Genomic DNA, 20,276 nt, shown 5'->3' on the forward strand with positions numbered 1-20,276 from the left:
GTGGAAAGGGTGCAGCCACACCTGCAGGTTAACTACCATCCCAGCTGGGCCCGATCCAAGGGCCACTGCCATCCCAGGAGACTGACGCCCCCTGGGATTTGCATCTGGCCCACAGCAGCCTTCCCCTACAAACAGGGCCACCAGCCAGCAAGGACAGGTAGTCCCAGGATTCGCGGGAAAGCCACTCCTCTAAGGTGCTCTGATGAATGGGCTCTTTGAGAGTCTCCCCGCCCACGTGCCGTGCCAGGGAAACTGGTTTGGGAGGAGACATGTGGGCGTGTCTGCGTCTCCCCAGGATGCCAGCCCTCCTCCCGCCAGGCTAAGCTAGTCACCAAGGCGTGCAGGGCCCAGCCCCCTCCCAAACGGGGGACAGCCCTTACGCCTCACCTGGGCTGGGTCGGTGGCAGAGAAGAATGGCAGGGCATGGGGATAAATAAGGATCAACCGAGTTTTAGTTTGATCGGGGCACACAGCTATCACTCCCGACAGACAAGGATGTTCTTATAATCGTGGGTTATTGGGAAGCTGGACGGGGGACCCTCATAAACCTGCCCCCCCAATGCAAAAATCTTAAGTGCCTAGTATAAGAACTCTCCAACACCCGTCCCACCCCTCGACTGGTTCTGGAAACCGCCAGGACATAAGGAAAGAGATGGATTCCATGAACCACAGTGGGAAGGGCTGATGTCGAGGGCACACCAGTAGCACCAGATGATTTGCCCCCTGTGAACACAGCTGGAGGGGAGGGAGAAGGAGGAGTTTACACCCATCCCCTGCTACCCAAGTTAATTAAATAATAAACTCTACAGGATTTACAATCAGAAACAAGGGAAAAAAAGACTAAGTGGCCTGCATTCAGATCTAAAGAGCCTCCCCCCCCCACCCAAAAAAAAAAAAAAAAAGCATTCATGACACCCTAGGCCCCCATTTTAGGGGGTGGGTGCCAAGGTACCAAAGCAGGGATCCAGTCCCACCCCACCAGCAATTTTGAGAGACAAACAGATGAGTGGGGGAGGATGGGGCTATAAGGGTGGTGGGGGGTTGAATAACGTTTCACTGGTTAGAGACTCGTGCATGGGTATAAAAAGCCGGGATTAGGATTTGTAATTGGATGTCAGCCACATCAGACCTTCGCAGAGTCCTTCCCCAGATGTCGCGCACGAGGGCTGGACATACCAATTCCTGTCCCTAATGCGTGTCAGTCCCAGTTTCTCCTGGATTTCGTGGGGCTTCATGGCGTCGGGCAGGTCCTGCTTGTTGGCAAAGATGAGGATGATGGCGTCCCGCATCTCCCGGTCGTTAATGATGCGGTGCAGCTCCTGCCGGCCTTCATCGATCCGGTCGCGATCGGCGCAGTCCACCACGAAGATGAGCCCCTGGGTACCCGTATAGTAGTGTCTCCAGAGGGGCCGGATCTTGTCCTGGCCCCCCACGTCCCAGACGTTGAATTTGACGTTCTTGTAGGTCACCGTCTCCACGTTGAAGCCCACGGTGGGGATAGTGGTGACCGACTGGCCCAGCTTCAGCTTGTAAAGGATGGTGGTCTTGCCGGCCGCATCCAGGCCTAGCATCAGAATCCGCATCTCCTTATTGCCAAAGATCTTGGACAGCATTTTCCCCATGGCTGCAGGCGAGCAGTACAGTCCATACAAGGCTGGAGAAGGAACACAGCGAGATGAAGTCAAGAGCAATGCAGGGGCCTGTGATCTGGCTAGCCTCAACTCTATTTCCTGCACTCCACCCCACCCCAAGGCAGGCCACTGCAAGGCACAGGTACTCAGAGAGTGGATGGGCCGAGATGCAGGCGATCTGGGCTCATATCCCAGTGCTGCCACCAATTCCCACCTGAACTCTCCAGGCCTTGGTCTTGCCCATCTGTAAAATGGGGAAAACACGGTCTTCCCACTCTGTGTCTTCTTAAATAGGATGCTCCTTGGGGCAGAGAAAGAAGCAGGCCAAGCACATCACAGCGCCTAGGTGCTGCTGTTAACCACAAATCTAACGCGGAAACCGAGGTCCTCCAAAGCATTCAGGCTGGGTCTAGTGCACCAATGCTTCACCCACCTGGATCACAGAGGATCTCAAAGCCCTTTAACAACTCCCCCATTTCACAGGTGGGAAAAACCAGAGGCAGAGAGGACACAGGAGATCACACAACCACCACCGTCTTGTTCCGACGGTCCCTCTTCCCAGTCCCATTCCAACGTCTAGCCACCACTCCCCACCCAAAGCTGGGAATAAAAGCCAGGAGTCCTGACTCCCAATCCCCTCCCCTCCTAGGAGCGGAACCCAGAAGTCCTGAGCCACCCCCATCCTAGCCACCGCTCCTTGTAAGAGGCCAGATATTAACAGGAACCAGGAAGGGATCCCACACCTGAGGACAGGAGCAGACCGGTAGCTAGTTTCGCCAGATGCAAAAGCATGGGGAAATGGCATGCCATTACTGGGGTCTCTGGCCCGGATCCTCAAGAGGTATTTAAACACTTAACTCACATGAAAGTCAGTGGTGGCCTTGCTACTAGGGTGACCAGACAGCAAGTGTGAAAAAATCTGGACAGGGGGTGGGGGTAATAGGAGCCTATATAAAAAAAGGCCCCAAAAATCAGGACTGTTCCTATAAAAAACAGGACATTTGGTCACCCTACTTGCTGCAAAGAAGCTAGGATTATCCCCAAAATACAGGCCAGGTATTGGGGCACTTCAACACAGCTCCTGACACCAGCTGTTCATTGCTACCCTAGGGGAAGGGGCCAATTTCTCCATGAAGTCCCTGGCAAGCAAAGCCCTGCCACCTCCCGCCCCCCGCAGATCCTGCTAAACCAGCATCTGATTAGACATTCTTAGAGAACAAGCCCAGAGCAGCCTTGAAGGTCAAACTCAGAGGGGGAAGTTTCCAGGAGCTGGAAAATACCCATCATCTGGGCTGGTCTGCCTCGCCCCCGGGGCACAGCGGCTCCACCAACTGGCGTCTGCCCCCTTTTGTCCCACCCTGAACAGTTCTTCTCCTCAACCTTCTGTCCTTTCCAAGCTATGGGAGGAAGACTCCTTTCACCAAAAAGGAACCAATGGGAGGCAGGCAACAAACCCAGAGTCTGATTAAGTCCAGAGCGTCAGAACACACTGTAGCAATTTCAGTGTCTCAACATTCCACAGTGGGAATTGGCTCCTTGTCACCACACCAACCGGCACCCTTTTCGTTAAACCGGTTTAATGGGACCAGTGTAGACACCCCCCACCCCCAATGTGGACGACTCTCACGACACTAAGAGGCTCTTGCTTTGGTTTAGCGGGACCCTGATTTCGGTTCAAGGCAATCAGAAACAGCTTTAGGCGATGACCCCCCCCTCCCCACTAAGCCACCTAAAGCAAAGCACTTGCCCAGGGGGCTGCCCCCAGTTTAAGAGCTTCGTGAAACCGGGGCAAGTTGGTGGAGGTTCCCCAGCATGGCCCCTCCGAGCCCCCTCCTCCCCTCATGAGGAGCCATAGGAACCCAGACAAGGAAGGCACCAAGTCCCTTTCCTGGCTGACTGTCGGCTGCACTGTCACAGAATCCCACCCATAAACGGCTCAAACTCCAGAGGGATAGCTCAGTGGTTGGAGCATTGGCCTGTTAAACCCAGGGTTGTGAGTTCAATCCTTGAGGGGGCCACTTAGGGATTAGTCCTGCTTTGAGCAGGGAGTTGAACCAGCTACCTCCTGAGGTCCCTTCCAACCCTGATATTCTATGAAAGCCAGTCAGGTTGCTTGCCCCCACAACCCCTGCTGGGGGGCTCTTCCAAAGCCTCCCCTCACTCTGACTGGTAAAAACATTCCAGTTTCCAGCCTCTGATTTCCTCCCAGCCAGTTTATTCCCATTTGTTCTTGTGGGAACTTTGTCCTTAAGCTTCAGCTGCTCCTCTCCCTGGTCCCATTCCTGGCTCTGCCACTGGCCTGCTGAGTTGTCACTTCTGTGCCTCAGTTTCCCCAGCCTGACACAAGGATAATGACACCGTCTTCCTTCAGAAAAAGTTTTAAGATGACTGACAAAAAACTCTAGATTGATAAGAGCTACATATCATACCAGCATGTAGAACTCATGCCAGTCCCCTGAACAAAGTAAATCATACTGACCACAGGTTGGTTTGGTGTTTTTTTGTGTGTGGGGGGAGCATAACAGTCTCTACACTAGGGCTTTTGCTGATCTAAAAGAGTCCTTGAAACCCCACACTTCACACTAGTTGATCTTGCTGCACCAGCAAAAAGTTTCAAGGGTAGATAGAGTTGACCTTTGAGCCACAGACATTGCTACATCAGGGTCCAACTCTCCAAAACCGGTCCCACCCCGCGCGTGTTACAGCGGAAAGGAACGGCTTTTCCGAGCTCCAAAATGGCCCCCACGAGGAGCCAGAGGGAATCCCCACCCGTCAGCCAGACCCAACCCAACTTGTATCGGTTCCCTGCCTCAATCCAGCTCTTCCACCCTGCAGAGCGGGCTCAAAAGGCAGGGGCCAGGCCACTTCTGCACGTGTGGCTTTTTCCCGCCCCCACCCCAGAAGTTTCTGTCCCCAACAGCTGGGCTGAGAGTTGGGGGAAGATTTTATTTAATGTGTAAGACACTGGAGAGAACTGGGGACAGGTGCTCCACTGCCCGGCACACTCAGACAAGCCCGATTCTAGCAGGAGTCTCTCCCTGCCCACGTTTTAAACCCAGGCGGCGCAAAGACAGACTCAGGACAACCCCCCCACCGACCCCCCAGTTTGGTTGGGAAAGGAAAGAAACTTATCCCCCCTCCCCAGTCAGCAGAGCAGCCGGCTGCTACCGGCGCCCAAGTCAGGACTGCAAAGAAAAAAATAAAATCTACCACTTCCCCTTTCTTCCAGCCCCCCCGCAAGATTGATTTTTTTTTTGGGTGTGCGCGTGCCGCTGCTTCCGGACAGCCAGTAGTTTATCTAGAGCTCGTTCCTGGCCGTTTTAATTCAAACCCCCAGATCCACCCTAAAGTTTCAACTCTTGGGCACACCCATGATGCACAGGGAAAATATTTCCAACCAAGCAGGGGACCGGGGGGGGGGGGCAGGAGAGAGACACGACACCCCTTTAATCGGATCATTGCCCCCTCCTCTTCCAAACTTGAATTCAACCCCGCAGGTCCACCCAGGAGAAGTTTCAAGCCTTCCCCCGGCAGACCTGAATTCAAATCCTCCCCCCACATGCGCCCATCAGAAGTGTACACGCGCCTCTCCCCCCCCCCATGGAAAGGGGGGGATATTTTCAAAGCACGGGGGGGGAAAGGAAACCCTTTAATTTTATCCTTTTCTCCCCTCCTTCAGGGCTCGTATTTAGACGGTAACTGAGCGATCAATACATGTCCCCCCCGCATTGCAGTGGGGGGGGGGCTCAACCCACGCCGCACGCAAAGCCCACGCCGCGCCCAGCCCCACTCACCCGGGCGGGGCAGAGGTCAGCGGCGCCCCAGCAGCAGCTCCCCACGCGGGCTCCGCCGCGCCCCGGATTCCAACTTCCGAACGCGATGTAACAATTTTCAGCGTCTCCGCGTTCCACGGGGCTGCCCGGCCGCGGCCGCCCGCGGGCTGCTCGGCATCGCCCCGGCCCCGGGGCGCAGCGGATCCGGGGGGAGCCCGGCTGCAGGAGCCACCGGCCGGCGCGTGGCCCGCTCCGCTCCCGGTACCTGTCCCGACTCCGGCTCGCCCGTCTCCAGCCGGCACCGCGCTCTGCCCGCCCGGGCGTCCCGCAATGAAAAGGGCGCGGACTGGGCTGGGGGGGTCCGCCCCTCCCGTTCGACAGCCGTGCGCATGCTCCGGCTCTTAAAGCCACCCGGACTCTTTTTTTTCCTGCCCCCCCCGTTCCCGGCCCCGCTGCCTCCACCCAGCCGAGGGTGGTTACGGGGGGGGCTTTGTCTGGTCAGTCTTCCTGTAGCGAGCTGGGAGTATCGGGGGGTTGCTGGGTTGCTAGGTGAGTACACACCTCGTGTGTTTGTGTGTGTGTAAGGCTGCTGGATGAATACGTGTGTGTGTGTGTGTAAGGCTGCTGTGTTAATGCACACTGTGTGTGTCAGTGTAAGACTGCTGGGTGAATACACGTGTGTGTGTGTAGGGCTGCTGTGTTAATGCACAGTGTGTGTGCGTCAGTGTAAGGCTGCTGGATGAATACGTGTGTGTGTGTAAGGCTGCTGTGTTAATGCACACTGTGTGTGTCAGTGTAAGACTGCTGGGTGAATACACGTGTGTGTGTGTAGGGCTGCTGTGTTAATACACAGTGTGTGTGTGTGTGTGTGTCACGGAGTGTGGGGGAGTCTGGCCCTGCACCCCTCTTCCTGGGACCCACAGTGACTCTCGGCCAGCCAGTAAAACAGAAGGTTTATTGGACAACAGGAACACAGGTTACAGCGGAGCTTGCAGGCACAGTCAGGACCCCTCCCTCGAGTCCTTCTGAGCTTTCAGGGTGCTTGGATCCTAGCTAGGATACCCTGAATTCCGCCCACACAGCCCCAAGCCCAAACTCAAACTGCTTCCCTCCTGCCACTCCCTTCCTTTGTCCCCTTCCCGGGCAAAGGTGTTGACCTTTCCCCTCCCTTACCTAGCTCAGGTTACAGGCCCTGGCATCGTCCATCCCCTAAAGTCCTACCCTGCTCTCCCACTCCCCACACAGACAGCCCCTACTGCATCACAGTGTGTGTCGGTAAGGCTGCTGGATAAATATGTGTGTGTGTCTGTGTGTGTAGGACTGCTGGGTGTATACACGTGTGTGTGTGACTTGTGTTATTGCACATGTGATGTGTGTGTGTGTGTGTGTGTGTAGGGCTGCTGTGTTAATGCACAGTGTGTGTGTGTCAGTGTAAGACTGCTGGGTGAACATGTGTGTGTAGGGCTGCTGTGTTATGCACAGTGTGTGTGTGTCAGTGTAAGGCTGCTGGGTGAATACACGTGTGTGTGTGTGTGTGTGTGTGTGTGTAGGGCTGCTGTGTTAATGCACAGTGTGTGTGTGTCAGTGTAAGACTGCTGGATAAATATGTGTGTGTCTGTGTGTGTAGGACTGCTGGGTGTATACACGTGTGTGTGACTGTTGTGTTATTGCACATGTGACGTGTGTGTGTGTGTGTGTAGGGCTGCTGTGTTACTGCACAGTGTGCGTGTGTCAGTATAAGACTGCTGGGTGAACATGTGTGTGTGTGTAGGGCTGCTGTGTTACTGCACAGTGTGTGTGTGTCAGTGTAAGGCTGCTGGGTGAATACACGTGTGTGTGTGTCAGTGTAGGGCTGCTGTGTTACTGCACAGTGTGTGTGTGTGTCAGTGTAAGGCTGCTGGGTGAATGTGTGTGTGTGTGTAGGGCTGCTGTGTTAATACACAGTGTGTTTGTGTTGGTAAGGCTGCTGGATGAATATGTGTGTGTCTGTGTGTGTAGGGCTGCTGGGTGAATACATGTATGTGTGTGTAGGACTGCTGGGTGTATGCACTTATGTGTGACTGCTGTGTTATTGCACATGTGACGTGTGTGTGTGTGTGTGTGTGTAGGGCTGCTGTGTTAATGCACAGTGTGTGTGTGCCAGTGTAAAACTGCTGGATGAATACACGTGTGTGTGTGTGTGTGTGTGTGTGTGTGTGTGTGTGTGTGTGTGTGTAGGGCTGCTGTGTTAATACACGTGTGTGTCTCAGTGTAAAGCTGCTTGGTGAATACAAACACATGTGTCTCTCTGTGTGTGTAGGGCTGCTGGGTGTACACACGTGTGTGTAAGACTTGTGTTATTGCACATGTGACGTGTGTGGGGGGGTGAGCAGAAGCAGCTGAGGCAATTGCTTAGGACTGTAACCTGCCAAGGGGCCCTGATTTTGTGTTACCCCCAATACCAGCCATCTTACTGCCCGTGGTCATTGAGAGGAGAGTCTTGGCATGGGCTGGGCTGGGATATTGTTTGGTTTGTGGAAATAATGCAGTGAGTTTTTTAGGGGGTTGGCGGGGAGACCAAACCATCCCTGCTCAGCCCCCACCCCTCTGGGCTAGCACCCCTTGCGTGTGTGTTCCATCGTCCTCTAAGCTGTAATTCCCTTGATTAAAAAGAACAACAGAAGGAAAGGCAGGCCCCATGAGGGGCTGGGGCCTTGCATGAATGAAAATTGAGTGTGACACGCACCGTGCACGCATGGCGTGCACAAGGACTAGTTACACACCTGAGTGTGGCTCAGGCTCCAGACACTTACAGCTCGAGTGTGTGACACGAACACTGAGACTCATCATCATACACCAGAGGTTGCGTGAGGGGGTGAGTCATTGACAAGACAGCTACCCTGTGACGGATGTGTGACTCCAGCCCTTGAACGAGTGATACCTGAGGGACAGGGTGCCTCATGTGTGACACTAGCATTTGGAATTGTGCTATGCTGGCAGCGGGACGAACTCTTGACCGAGTTGCGCACTCTTGGTCGAGTCACTCGTGCATGACACGAGCAGTGCACTGAATTGCCCCGTGCCTCAGTTTCTCCACTTGTAAAATGAGGATAGTGATTCTTCCTTTACCTCATTTCTCTAGGCTGTAAAATGTTTTGGGGCAACGATTGTTTCTCACAATGAGTCTGAGTCTCACCACGGGGCCCTGGTCTTGGTCAGGGTCTGTGCAGCACCTGGCACAATCGGGCTCTCATCTCAGTCGGTGTCTGTGCAGCACCTGGCACAATCGGGCTCTGATCTCAGCTGGGCCTGTCTCTGGGTGCTGTGATAATACTAACAAAAGGAACAAGACAACTCTGAAGAGAAACTCAAGATTCTCAGGATGGGGGCAGGGGTATGGGAGCAGGATGATTACCCTCCACATGCCCACCTCTCTCTCTCTCTGGGGAGCAGATTCTCTAAGCCATCCGGCAGGCTGCAGTAAGCAAAGGGCTGTTTGGGGAGGGCAGAGTGGGGAGGAGAAAAGGGAAGTAGAAGCAGCAGGTGCTGGTCTTGCGTTTGCACATATTTCTTTCCACACCCCAGATAAAAACCGAGCCGGTCTTGCTGATGTCATTTCATTTCACATCCGGAGGAAGGGGTGGGGGTGGGGGGCGTCCAATACCAGCCAAATGAGCTGAAGATTGTTTTAAAGCAAAAAGTCAGGAGAAAAGGTGATGCACCTGGGTGCCAGAATGAGATAGACCAGTAGTTCTCTCAAACTTTTGTCCTGGTGACCCTTTCACACAGCAGGCCTCTGAGTGCGACCCCCTCATCAATTAAAACCACATTTTTCTATATTTAACACCATTATAAATACTGGAGATGGGGTGGAGGCTGACAGTTCGCGACCCCCCATGTAATAACCTTGTGATCCCCTAAGGGGTCCTGACCCCCAGTTTGAGACCCCCTGAGATAGATAGATTAGATAGAGAGGGTGTACGGGGATAGATAGATAGATAGATAGATAGATAGATAGAGGGGGTGTACGGAGATAGATAGATAAATATCTAGATAGACAGATAGGGGTGTATGGGGATAAATAGATTGACAGAAGGAGTGTGTGGTGATAGATAGACAGATTAGATTAGATTAGATTAGCTCCAGATGTACATGTGGGGATAGACAGACTCGGCCTTATCATCCTTTTATGCAGTGGCTGGGAGTTGAAGCCAGACAAATTCAGACTGGAATGAAGGCACACGCGCCTTTTTAACGGTGAGAGTAACTGATCATTGAAACAATTGACATGGGGCATGGCAGATTTTCCCTCATTGGCCGTTTTTCAATCAAGCTGGGATGTTTTTCTAACTGATCTGCTCTAGGAATCATTCAGAGGCAGGTCTCTGGCGGGTGCTGTACAGGTAGCCAGACTAGGGGATCATAGTGGGCCCTTCCAGCCTTGAAACCTGTGAATCTGTGATGGCGTCTGCTTGTCCATTGCATTGTGAATTCGTATGTAATTGACTTATTCATTGTTCCATTTGGAGGCCTCCTCCCATCAGCGCCCCTCCCTGGGCCCAGAACGAGCCAAACTTGTTTTTTATCTCCTGCCACTTCAGACTGGTCAGCCAGAGGTTGGCAGCTGGGTTAGCGGAAGGCATCCAGCTGGTTGGTCTCTCTTGCCCGTGATCCGGCACTCCCGCCGTTCAGGGCCAGCAAGTTAACCCACCCCTACGCTGAGTTGTGTGAGGTCACTCCCGCGACATACCTTTGAGGATCTGGGCCAAGCTGTCTGGTACGTCTCACGCGGGAACAGGTAGGCCATCAGAGCGGGTGTATAACGCTGGCTTGCAATTAATGAGAATTAAATACCCACACACCTTTAAAAATCTGGCTCTATGTCCGCCCTCAGGGGGGTTGTGTTGTGACTTTCTAGTGTAGACAAGACCTTTGATTGGAAGCGCTTTGGGGCAGGAGCCAACTCTCTCTTCTGTGTTTGTAACAGCGCCCGACACAGTGTGGGCCTGACCCATGACTGGGCCACCTGGGTGCTACCATATTACCCCAATAGCAATAAAAACGTACCATACCTGGCATAGTGCGGGCCTGGGCCATGAGCAGGGCTATTAGGCACTGCCGTAATATACCTAATAAACAATAATAAATACAAGATTTGTTCGGGTTATGAAATCCCAGCAGCTCAGATCTCGTTCTGGTAATTGACAAGGCACAACCCGCCTGGGATTTGCGGGCGAGGGCAGTGAGAGTGGGGAGCGGCAGGATAACCCCTCTGGGGGAGGTGGGCCCAATCCCTCCCTTTGTATGTGGGTTATGGCTCAGTGGAAAAGGGGCAGCGGTGGTAAGGATGCGTGTGCCCCTGGGTTATGGTGACAAGAGGTCCTGATTTTATAGGGACAGTCCCGACTTTTGGATCTTTTTCTTATATAGGCTCCTATTACCCCCATCCCTGTCCTGATTTTTCACATTTGCTGTCTGGTCACCCTACCGTGGGTTGACCCAGCCAGACCAATGTATGTGAGGTCAGGCTCCTGCTAGTTCCCCCAAAGTAACAATCCCCCACCTCCTGGGCCAGGAATAGAACCCAGGAGTCCTGGCGCCCAGCCCTCTGCTCTAACAACACCCCACTCCCCTCCCAGAGCTGGGGATAGAACCCAGGAGTCCTGGTTCCCAGCCCCCCCTGCTCTAACCACTACCCCCCCTCCCAGAGCTGGGGATAGAACCCAGGAGTCCTGGTTCCCAGCCCCCCCTGCTCTAACCACTACACCCTACTCCTTTTTCTGAGGAAACTTTACAAAACAAAAGCCACAAAGAGGCCAAACTGGAATGTTTCTTTCCAAGTGGGAACAGTGAATAATATTTTTGTATAACACAAGCCCCACTGGTGACCGTGTGAAGGAAAGATCTCAACTCCTTCGCTAAGAGAGCCTTGGGGACGTGGGCTAGCCATTGTGCAAGGCCTCAGACCTCACATGCACACTCCAAGTCCCAGTGTGTGTCACCCCACCGCCAGGCGTCTCTGTCTCAAACATACACATACCTCACAAACACACACACAGTCTTACCATGCGTGACACACGCACACACATGCAACACACACACGCGCACCAGCTGTGCATAACACATATACCCACACGCCCACCATGCATCTCTCTCTCTCTCATACATGCTCATACACTAACACAACCCTGCCACACAAATGTGTGTGTAACTTTTTACCTTCCCCTCCTCACTGTGGCTCGGCGCCCCACCTGTCTCTCTGGCTGTGGCAGGCGTCACCAGGCAGCACTGTCATACACACGCTGAGCAAATTTTTACTTAGCAGATGGGCAGATGTTGCATCTCTCGAACAAACACTGCGGCCGGGGTGAATTTAGCCGGTGTCGCTGTTTGTGGGGGGAGCTGTTGCAAGCAGCAGGAACCTTTCCGTTCTGCCTTCCTCTCTTTGGTGCACAGATGGCACGCTCCGATCCCTACCACAGGGGACTGGGCGCGAGCCATTTGCGACCACCTCTGCTCCAGGACTGGGGCATATGGTGTCAATGAACAAACTGCATTAAGAATATACCCAGACTGCACAGCGCTTTTCTCTCCTCCCTCAGGAGACCAACCTGCCAAGCCCTGAAATAGGTAATTGTGCAGCGGGGGTGAGTGAGTGGATCTCTCTGTAAAACTGCCCTCTAGTGGGTGGGAGAAGAACTGCTTTGCTGTGTGTCCTAGACCCCTACATTGCTTACAGCTGAGGATGATCCCCTTTAGCACTAGGCCCGTGTTTAGGTCTGAGAGGAAGACACAACCCCCTGCCCCTCCAATCTGCAGTCTGTCCCTCTGCTCTGCAGCTGTGCTGAGATCTCCCCTTGCCACCCCCAAACTCAGCCTAGTGGGGTAAACCCTCTGGTGGGAAAGAATACTGGGAACTGGTTTTCCTTTTGCTCTATGACCGGGCACTTTCTTTCCCACCCCTGAGCCACAGCCCTGGCGCCAGCTGCTGACTATTCAGAGGGTCACCCTGGCCAATGTCCTCCTTTAGGAGGGGAACGTGGCAGGGCTGCCGAGGCCTGGGGCCCAGCTGGAGGTGCTGGGCAAATGCCCTTCCTTGTGTCATTGATGCTGGGTCTGCACTGGGCATCCCCCACTTTCCAGCCCCTCTGCCTACCAGCGTGTCCCAACCACACCCCAGATGAAGCAGCTGCCCTTTAAAAACTATCCAGCTGGACACCGTCAAGCAGCAGCGATGGGGTTAATGAGGTAACTTGCAATACACAAAATCCCACCTTCCCCTGCCTCAGCAAGGAAGCCTCTGTGGAAATGCTGCCAAGGAAGTGTCAGCAATAAGAGGGACTTTGGTGTGAGGGAGAGAGGTGGGTTTAGTGGTTGGAGCAGGACAGCTGGGAGCCAGGACTGCTGGGTTCTATTCCCAGCTCTAGTCAGAGGTGTGCATAAGCAGGTACAGCTCTATGCTGTTGAAAGTGGCAGAGCAGATGTTTTCTATGAGGCCGTGGGCCTGGGAGCACCGGGTGGGGGGGTGGAGCCCGGGCCGGGGGTGGGTGACGGGTGACAAGGCCAAAAGCAGATTTTTACAGCTGCTGTCATAAAACTTTCCGGCTTTGAATGTAGGCGCTGCGGGCTCAGGTAATACCGCAGTCAGACAGCAGAGGGCGCCCTTCTCCCGGGAATGAGAGGCCTAAACAGGCTGTAAATGGCAATTCAAGACCAGCTGGCAGACCCCGGCGTTGTTTGGCAAACACAGAGAATAGAGGGCAAGGTGGCCCGGGGGGCTGGGCTGGGCTAGCAGGGGCTGCGGCTCGGGAGTGAGGGGCACCAGGAGAACTAGTGGGAGGGGGGAGCCCAGGGCTGGGCTAGCAGGGAGCTGCAGGTCAGGAGTGAGGGGCACCAGGAGAGCTTGGGGGTGGGGACCTCAGGGCTGGGCTAGCAGGAGGCTTTGGGTCGGGAGTGAGGGGCACCGGCAGAGCTGCACGGGGGTGGATGCAGACTGAAATAGCAGGAGTGGCCGCAAACCAGGACTTGGAGAGTTTAAGGCCATAAGGGACCATCCAGTCTGACCCCACCCCCTGCACATCACTGGCCACAGACCCCGCTCCCCACTAACGTGGGAGCGGAGGGCTGGGAGTCAAAACTCCTGGGTTCTCTTCCCAGCTCTCAGAGGAGACTGGGGTCTAGTGGTCAGTGCAGGCAGGGCTGGGAGTCAGGACTCCTGGGTTCTATCCCTAGTACCGGGGGGGGCGTGGCAGTATAGGAGATAAGCACTGCTGTTACAGTAATGGGGGCCATACAGTTCCCTCAATAGGGGGCTAAGCCTCAGGACTCCTGGGTTCCAGGCTCAGATCTGCCCCCGACTTGCCCCTGGATTTTAGGCAAGTGGCTTCTCTGCCCCTTGCCTTAGTTTCCCTGTCAGTAGGGAGTGAGACTGGTCCCCATAAGAACAGCTATACTGGGTCAGACCAAAGGCCCATCCAGCCCAGTATCCTGTCTTCTGACAGTGGCCAATGCCAGGTGCCCCAGAGGGAGTGAACCTAACAGGCAATGATTTAAGCTCCAGCTATGACGGGCCAGGATTGTGAGCAAGAGAGAAGGGGAGCCCGGCTGGCATGGACACAGGGCGCTTGGCTCTTCCCTTGGGCCAAGCAGAACAAAACACCCAGGGCTTCACACCAGGGCTGCCCAGGGGAGGGGGGGGGCAAGTGAGGCAATTTGCCCCAGGCCCTGCAGGTGCCCCCATGAGAATATAGTATTCTAGAATATTTAACATTTTTTTTATGGAAGGGGCCCCTGAAATTGCTTTGGCCCAGGCCCCCTGAATCCTCTGGGTGGCCCTGCTTCACACTGCAAAGAACATAGCACATAAGAACAGCCGTACCGGCTCAGACCAAAGGTCCATCTAGCCCAGTATCTGTCTACCGACAGTGGCCAATGCCAGGTGTCCCAGAGGGAGTGAACCTAACAGGCAGTGATCAAGTGATCTCTCTCCTGCCATCCATCTCCATCCTCTGACAAACAGAGGCTAGGGACAAGCAGCAACTGCATCTGCACGAACCACATCCCTGCATCTCTATCCCCTTTCCCAAAGCTGGGAAGGGAACCCAGGAGCAGGATGACCAGACAGCAAATGTGAAAAATCAGGACACGGGGTGGGGGTAATAGGAGCCTATATATGAAGAAGACCCCAAAAATCAGGACTGTCCCTATAAAATCAGGACATCTGGTCACCCTACCCAGGAGTGCCCCCTGCCCCCCAGCCAGGTGCCCTGCTCTGACCACAAGACCCCGCTGTCCAGAAAATGACCCTTTTAAAAGGGACGGTGACCTTCTAAGAATGTGTCGCGATCTGGTAGAAAAGAAAGCAGCCAGTAGCTATTTTGTGGGTGAAAAACCGAGCATCACCACGATACATCTATAATTTATTGATTGAGAACACAGATTACAGCATCGTTGAGTTGTTTGTTTTTTTCCTGACCATTTTCTGCTTTATAAGGAAGTGGAGGGATTATAAAGTAGTCGGAGCCAATTTTAACCCTTCCTCCGACAGTAAAAATAAGCAAAGGTTAGGTGGGGATAATAAAATAAACCCCCCTAACGGCACTTTGCATTTTGCAGGATTCTCTTATCTACAGAAGAGCGGAAAACCAGGACTGAACAGCAGCGGAGTCGCCCAGGTGCAAATCAATGGCCCGCCCGCCTTCTCTCTAAAAGGTCCGTCCGACTTTCTTCAGCGCCAGGGAGTTACAAATAAAATCCACATTCTACAGTTCACAGTGCAAATCATCTGCCATCAGAGGTGGGAATGCAGTGCTGGGCGAGGCAGCGCCCCCTGGGGGTGGGAAGGGCGAAGCGGGGTGCGCCCCTCTTCGAGTCAACGCCTGGCGAAAGAGAAACGCCAGTTAGATGCAAGTGTTTGCCGCATGGATCACGGTAGCAGCATGGGGCCCCCAGGGTGCTGGGTGCACAGGGAGAGAGGGGCCCTGCTCCAGAGCTCGCATAGCAAAGGGGCAGGAGTGGAACTGAGGTTTGGAGACTGACCCAAGGCCGTGCAAAGCTGGGGATAGAACCCAGGAGTCCTGGCTCTCAGCCCAGCCACCCGCTCAATTCCTGGACCACATCCCTCTCCTGGAGCTGGGGATAGAACCCAGCAGTCCTGGCTCTCAGCCCAGCCACCCGCTCAATTCCTGGAACTCCTCCCTCTCCTGGAGCTGGGGATAGAACCCAGGAGTCCTGGCTCTCAGCCCAGCCACCCGCTCAATTCCTGGACCTCATCCCTCTCCTGGAGCTGGGGATAGAACCCAGGAGTCCTGGCTCTCAGCCCAGCCACCCGCTCAATTCCTGGACCTCATCCCTCTCCTGGAGCTGGGGATAGAACCCAGGAGTCCTAGCTCTCAGCCCCCCTGCTCTAACCAGCAGATCATGCTGCCTCCAACCCACCAAAGCCAAAACTTTGAAAGGCGGCTTTGTACACAGCCTTGCCGGTGACCTTCAAGGCTGATCAGTTGCAGAGGGCTCAGAGAAGAGCCACTGGAATGATCAAGGGCTGGAAAACCTGCTATAGAGTGAGAGACGCAAGGAGCTGTGTAGCTCAGCAAAGAGAAGGTGAAGCGGTGACTTGATCCCTGCCTAACCGTGCCTACGGGGGGCAAGGGAGGGGGCAAATATCGAATACGGGGCTCTTCAGTCTAGCAGACCAAGGTCTAACACAATCCCGTGGCTGGAAGCTGAAATGGGCCGATTCAGACCAGAAATAAGGGACACCTTTCTAACGAGTGGAGCAACTTACCCAGGGGTCGTGGTGGATTCTCCATCCGGGAAAATTTTTTAACCAAGCCTGGATCTGCTCTAGGGATTGTTTTGGGGGCAGTTCTCTGGCCTGGGCTATCCAGGCGGCCCGAGGAGATGAACATGATGGTTCCTTCGGGCCTTGAAATGAGCAACCCGCAGCCTCTGCCCTCCCAGCCCCGGCCTGCCCCCTGCCCATCTGGCTCTCCAACCTGTGCAGTGGTGGTGTAGCTGTGTGGGTCCCAGGATCTTCGAGACAGCAGGAGGTGATACCTTTTATCGGACCATTTTCTCTCTCAGCAGCAGAGCTTGGGCCAGGAGAAGACAGTATCTCCTCCCCCTTGGCTCTGTCTCACGCAGGGCGGCCAGCTGGGAAATGCCAGCTCTGCCATGGAGAGACGACAAGCTCAGGTGGGACCATCTGTCCCTCGGAAGCATCCTCTAGTCAATGAACCGCTGGAGCCGAGAGAGGCTCTGCCCGGGCAGGGGTCGCGCTCTGCCCTGAGTTATGGCTCAGGTGTTCTGGGTAAATTAACTCTTCGCTGCAGGGGGGCGACACTTGAAAACCCCTTTTCTAAGGCAAACTAATGCCTGGGAAGGGGATTTTTTTTTCCTGCCTCGGGCAAGAAAACTGGGCTCTCCCCTCCCTTGCTTGCTTGCTGCCCCCTGGCGAATCCGGGCCCCCCAGATACGGGAGGGGAGTGGGGCTGGGAGCCAGGCTGCCTGAGTTCCAGTCCCAGATTGGCCCAGAGCAAGCAGCTTTGCGGCCATACAGTTCCCCCTCCCTCGTCTGGGCACATGCCCCCAGCCTGCCAATTGAGAGTACCGGGAACTGGGTTTCACACCAGCCAACCTCCCCATCCGTCCTGCCCGGGCTGGATTTGAACTCACAACCCAGTGGCTCTGCTGCCACCTAATCCAAAGCCAACTGCCAATCCCCCGGAGCAGGGGGGCTTGTGCCCACCCAGTGCTAGCTGAGCCCCAGGCAGCCCCTGAGCTCCGGCAGGGAGACGAGCCGGTTGGCGTCCAGGTCGCAGTACTCCAGGAACTTGCGGGCGCAGCGTTTGGGCCGCGTGTGCTGCTTCACGTAGAGCTTGAGGGGCCGCAACTCCTGCTCGCTCAGCCCATCGCTGAAGTCCTTGTCCAGGCGCACGAAATGCCAGCGTGCCGCCCGCTCCTCCAGGCTGGGGCCTGGCGTGCGATCCGACAGCCTGCGGGAGGCAGAGACGCTGTCACCTGCCGGGGCTCGAAGGCCCAGCCTCAGCGTCCCCTCCGGCAGAGGGACTCTGGCAAGCACAGCTCTCAGGGGATTGCAAACACTCTCCTCTCCCGGGAGCGACTGGTCCCATCTAACAGCACAGGGCGACTGGGGGAAGATCCACCTCTAGCTTCCAGCAGTCGGGGGTTGAGGGTCACCCTGAGTCCGGCGTTACATCCCTGACCAGCTTGGCTAATAGCCACTGATGGACCTATCTGTCCCCCAGGACCTCATCTAGTTCCTTTTTGAACCCAGTTGTTTGGGGGGGAGAGGGTGGCAGACACTGGCTGGCTCATGGAGAAGGGGTCTGAGGCCTTTTAGGCTTCTCCCAACCCCCCTGTGGGGCAGAGCTGAGCTATTATCTCCATTGTACAGATGGGGAAACTGAGGCACATGACGCCGCCATAATTTGCTCACCCAGCAAGTCAGTGGCAGAGCTAGGATTTGAATCCAGGTCCCCTGAGCCCGGAAGCAGCATCCTAGTCGCTGGTACCCTCCTCTCTTGGGGGAAGTAAAGGAGGGCGCGGGGGGGACTCTGGACTCCTCGACGAGCCAGGAATAGAAGTCCATCCACCTCCCAGGCAGCCCCATTGGTCACACCCAGCCCCACGGCTCTGGGCTGAATGACTAGCTGCACCACGCGGTCCCCCTGTGAAACTGGGCACAGATTTTCCCAGGGCCCAGCTCTGTGTCATTAGCGCCGGCCCCACCCTGCTTCTTGGTTATCCCTCCATCAGCCAGCAAGGGTCGCTACGGAGCAACGAGGCATCCCCCAGTGTGTGGGGAGAACCCGCCAGAGAGTCCTCAGCTCGCCCCTCAGAATTCACCAGGCCCCCTGCTCCAGCCCGGCTCACCTCCTATACGTGACGGGCATCAGGCGAGACTGGATCATGTCGGACGTCAAGGCCTTCATCAGATTGGACAGGAACTCCGCCTTCTTGGGACCCGGGCAGCCTGGACGAGAAGGGTGGGGGGGTTATGGGGGCTCTGGGGAGCTGCCCACCCGTGACTCATCCCCACTGCAGGCCACGCCAGGAGGGCGAAAGAGACATCGGCATGATGCTTGGAGGGAGGCGGCAGCCAGCCGGATTCAGAGTCCTTCGGCCTGGGGGTGGCCACGGTCCCCCAAGCCAATGTCAGCAGGGAGCTCGGAGCAAAGGGACACCCTGCTGCTCTCATAGTTACAAGCCCCTGTGGCCAGGAGAGGAGCATGGGGGACTGGCTTGCTGGCTCAAGCAATGGGGCACGGGGCTTTGCCCCTGTCGGGGGTGCTGGCTTTCTTCTGGCCCCATGGCAGGGGACTGGCTGGCTCAGTGGGGTGGGGAATGGGGCATGGGGCCTTTCCCCTCTGGGGGGACTGGTGATCCGGCCCCAGGGTGGGGGACTGGCTGGCTCACGGGGGCAGGGAATGGGGCACGGGGCCTTTCCCCTCTAGGAAGTGGGTGCTTCAATGTCAGGGGAGGCTGTGAGCTCTCACCCCCACACCCACTCGGGGAGCTCTGCTCGGTCAGCGACAGGCTCAGCCCCGTTCCTCACCAAACCATGGGCATTGCGCCAGCTTTGGCCGGTTCCCTTGTGGCAGCCTCAGCAGACTCCCCGCTGCAGGGGGGCCGCTCATTGGCAGGACACTGGGAGTAGCCGAGTGCACATGACTGGAGAACCCGAGCCCCCCAGGCTACCCATGGAAGTTAGGGTGCCAAGGCCATTGGTTTTCCCCCACGTCCCCTCTCCACCTGGCAGCGCTCTGTCCCGGAAGAGAGAGCTCATCTCTGCGCTCTTGGCTGCAGCATCAGACTCGCAGTCCGGCGGGAAGTTCCTGGGTGGAAGAGAGATGAGTCAACACCTGGACTTTCCCGGTTGGCATGTGGCAGTGGCAGCTCCCAGCGCTGAGGTAGAGGAATGGGGGTGGAAAGTGGCTGATCTTCGCAGGATTATTGATGCTTCCAACCCCTCTCCACACATACACTCCATAGGCAACACCTCCCTGCTGTTTTCAGGAGGGGAAACTGAGGCACAGAGGGGATGGGTGGGAGGAAGGATTTGGCCCAGGCCAAATAACCAGCCAGGAATAGAGTTAGGGAGTCTCAACTCCCAGCCCCCCCCCGCTTTAACCACTAGACCCCACTTCCCTCCTAGAGCAGGGGACAGAACCCAAGAGTCCTGGCTCCCAGCCCCATTTTGCCACTAGTCCTCCCCTTATGACCACATAAGCTACACTAGCATTAGCTATAATGTGGGCTACTGAGCAATTCAGTAGTTCACACATTAAATCGACTCCCTGAGTTGTCTGCACACGTTTATGGGTTCACTAGACCGATGGCCAACAACTCAACAAGGACTCTGTATCCGCCACTCGGTCTTTGTTCCTTGGGACCCCTCGCCAGCACCCATGTGGATGAGTGAGGTCTGCCCAGCGCCACGCACCAACATTCACTTGGGGTGATTCTGGCTGAAGACCGTAATCCCAGAGTTGGCTCCAGCCATCAAAGTCCTGACTCAGGCAAACATTTTCCTTTGAAAAACAGAATTTCCCCTCGCCCCCGCAAAAAGTGTGTCTGTTTCCACCTGAAAAATTGAATTTTTCATCCAAAAGAGGACGGCCTCAATATTTCAATCCAGAGAGGCTGCCACGGTGCCTCATGGGAGCTGTAGTTCAGGTGTTTCATGCTTCCCTGTTCCTCTATGGGCTAGGCTCCCTGACTGGACTACATCACCCATGATGCACGTGGCCAGAAACTCCCCACCAGTAATTGCATCTTCAAGAGGGTGGCTGTGGTGCATCTTGGGAGCTGTAGTTTTGGTGCCTCAGGATCCCATTCTCCTCTGTGGTCTAGGCTCACAGACTGGACT

At 55.4% G+C, this 20,276-nt stretch overlaps 2 protein-coding genes and 1 long non-coding RNA gene across 4 annotated transcripts in view; 1 reads left to right on the forward strand and 2 right to left on the reverse strand.

Annotated features, from left to right (window-relative positions):
* Positions 1-1,075: 1,075 nt before the first annotated feature.
* Positions 1,076-5,733, reverse strand: LOC115641358 (ADP-ribosylation factor 6-like). Of its 2 annotated transcripts, none has more exons than XM_030544443.1 (2): positions 5,670-5,733; positions 1,076-1,654 (listed from the first exon to the last, which is right to left on the reverse strand). In XM_030544443.1, exon 2 carries the CDS (start codon positions 1,620-1,622, stop codon positions 1,095-1,097), a length of 528 nt encoding a protein of 175 aa, XP_030400303.1. In that variant the 5' UTR covers positions 1,623-1,654; positions 5,670-5,733; the 3' UTR covers positions 1,076-1,094. The 2 variants fall into 2 exon arrangements, with proteins under 2 accessions (XP_030400303.1, XP_030400302.1); XM_030544442.1 differs by lacking the exon at positions 5,670-5,733 and adding an exon at positions 5,426-5,583.
* Positions 5,734-5,812: 79 nt separating this feature from the next.
* On the forward strand, positions 5,813-15,149 carry LOC115641361. The gene is made up of 3 exons (XR_003998061.1): positions 5,813-5,953; positions 9,985-10,181; positions 14,999-15,149. It is a non-coding gene; the product is annotated as an uncharacterized LOC115641361 (long non-coding RNA).
* Positions 15,150-15,176: 27 nt separating this feature from the next.
* LOC115641344 (SPARC-related modular calcium-binding protein 1-like) overlaps positions 15,177-20,276 on the reverse strand; it is a 28,187-nt gene continuing 23,087 nt past the window's right edge. Inside the window, exons 9-12 of the mRNA XM_030544426.1 lie at positions 19,160-19,242; positions 18,281-18,380; positions 17,133-17,379; positions 15,177-15,261 (exon numbers count right to left, since the gene is read on the reverse strand). Coding sequence (XP_030400286.1) covers positions 17,139-17,379; positions 18,281-18,380; positions 19,160-19,242 — 424 coding nt within the window. The 3' untranslated portion in view covers positions 15,177-15,261; positions 17,133-17,138. The remainder of the gene's footprint in view (positions 15,262-17,132; positions 17,380-18,280; positions 18,381-19,159; positions 19,243-20,276) is intronic.

This window comes from Gopherus evgoodei, unplaced genomic scaffold (genome assembly GCF_007399415.2).
Source record: "Gopherus evgoodei ecotype Sinaloan lineage unplaced genomic scaffold, rGopEvg1_v1.p scaffold_34_arrow_ctg1, whole genome shotgun sequence".
In the NCBI taxonomy this organism is placed as follows: Eukaryota; Metazoa; Chordata; order Testudines; family Testudinidae; genus Gopherus; species Gopherus evgoodei.

Coding starts and splice junctions, on each gene's coding strand:
- LOC115641358 (XM_030544443.1), bottom strand. CDS start 1,622: ATGGGGAAAATGCTGTCCAAGATCTTTGGCAATAAGGAGATGCGGATT.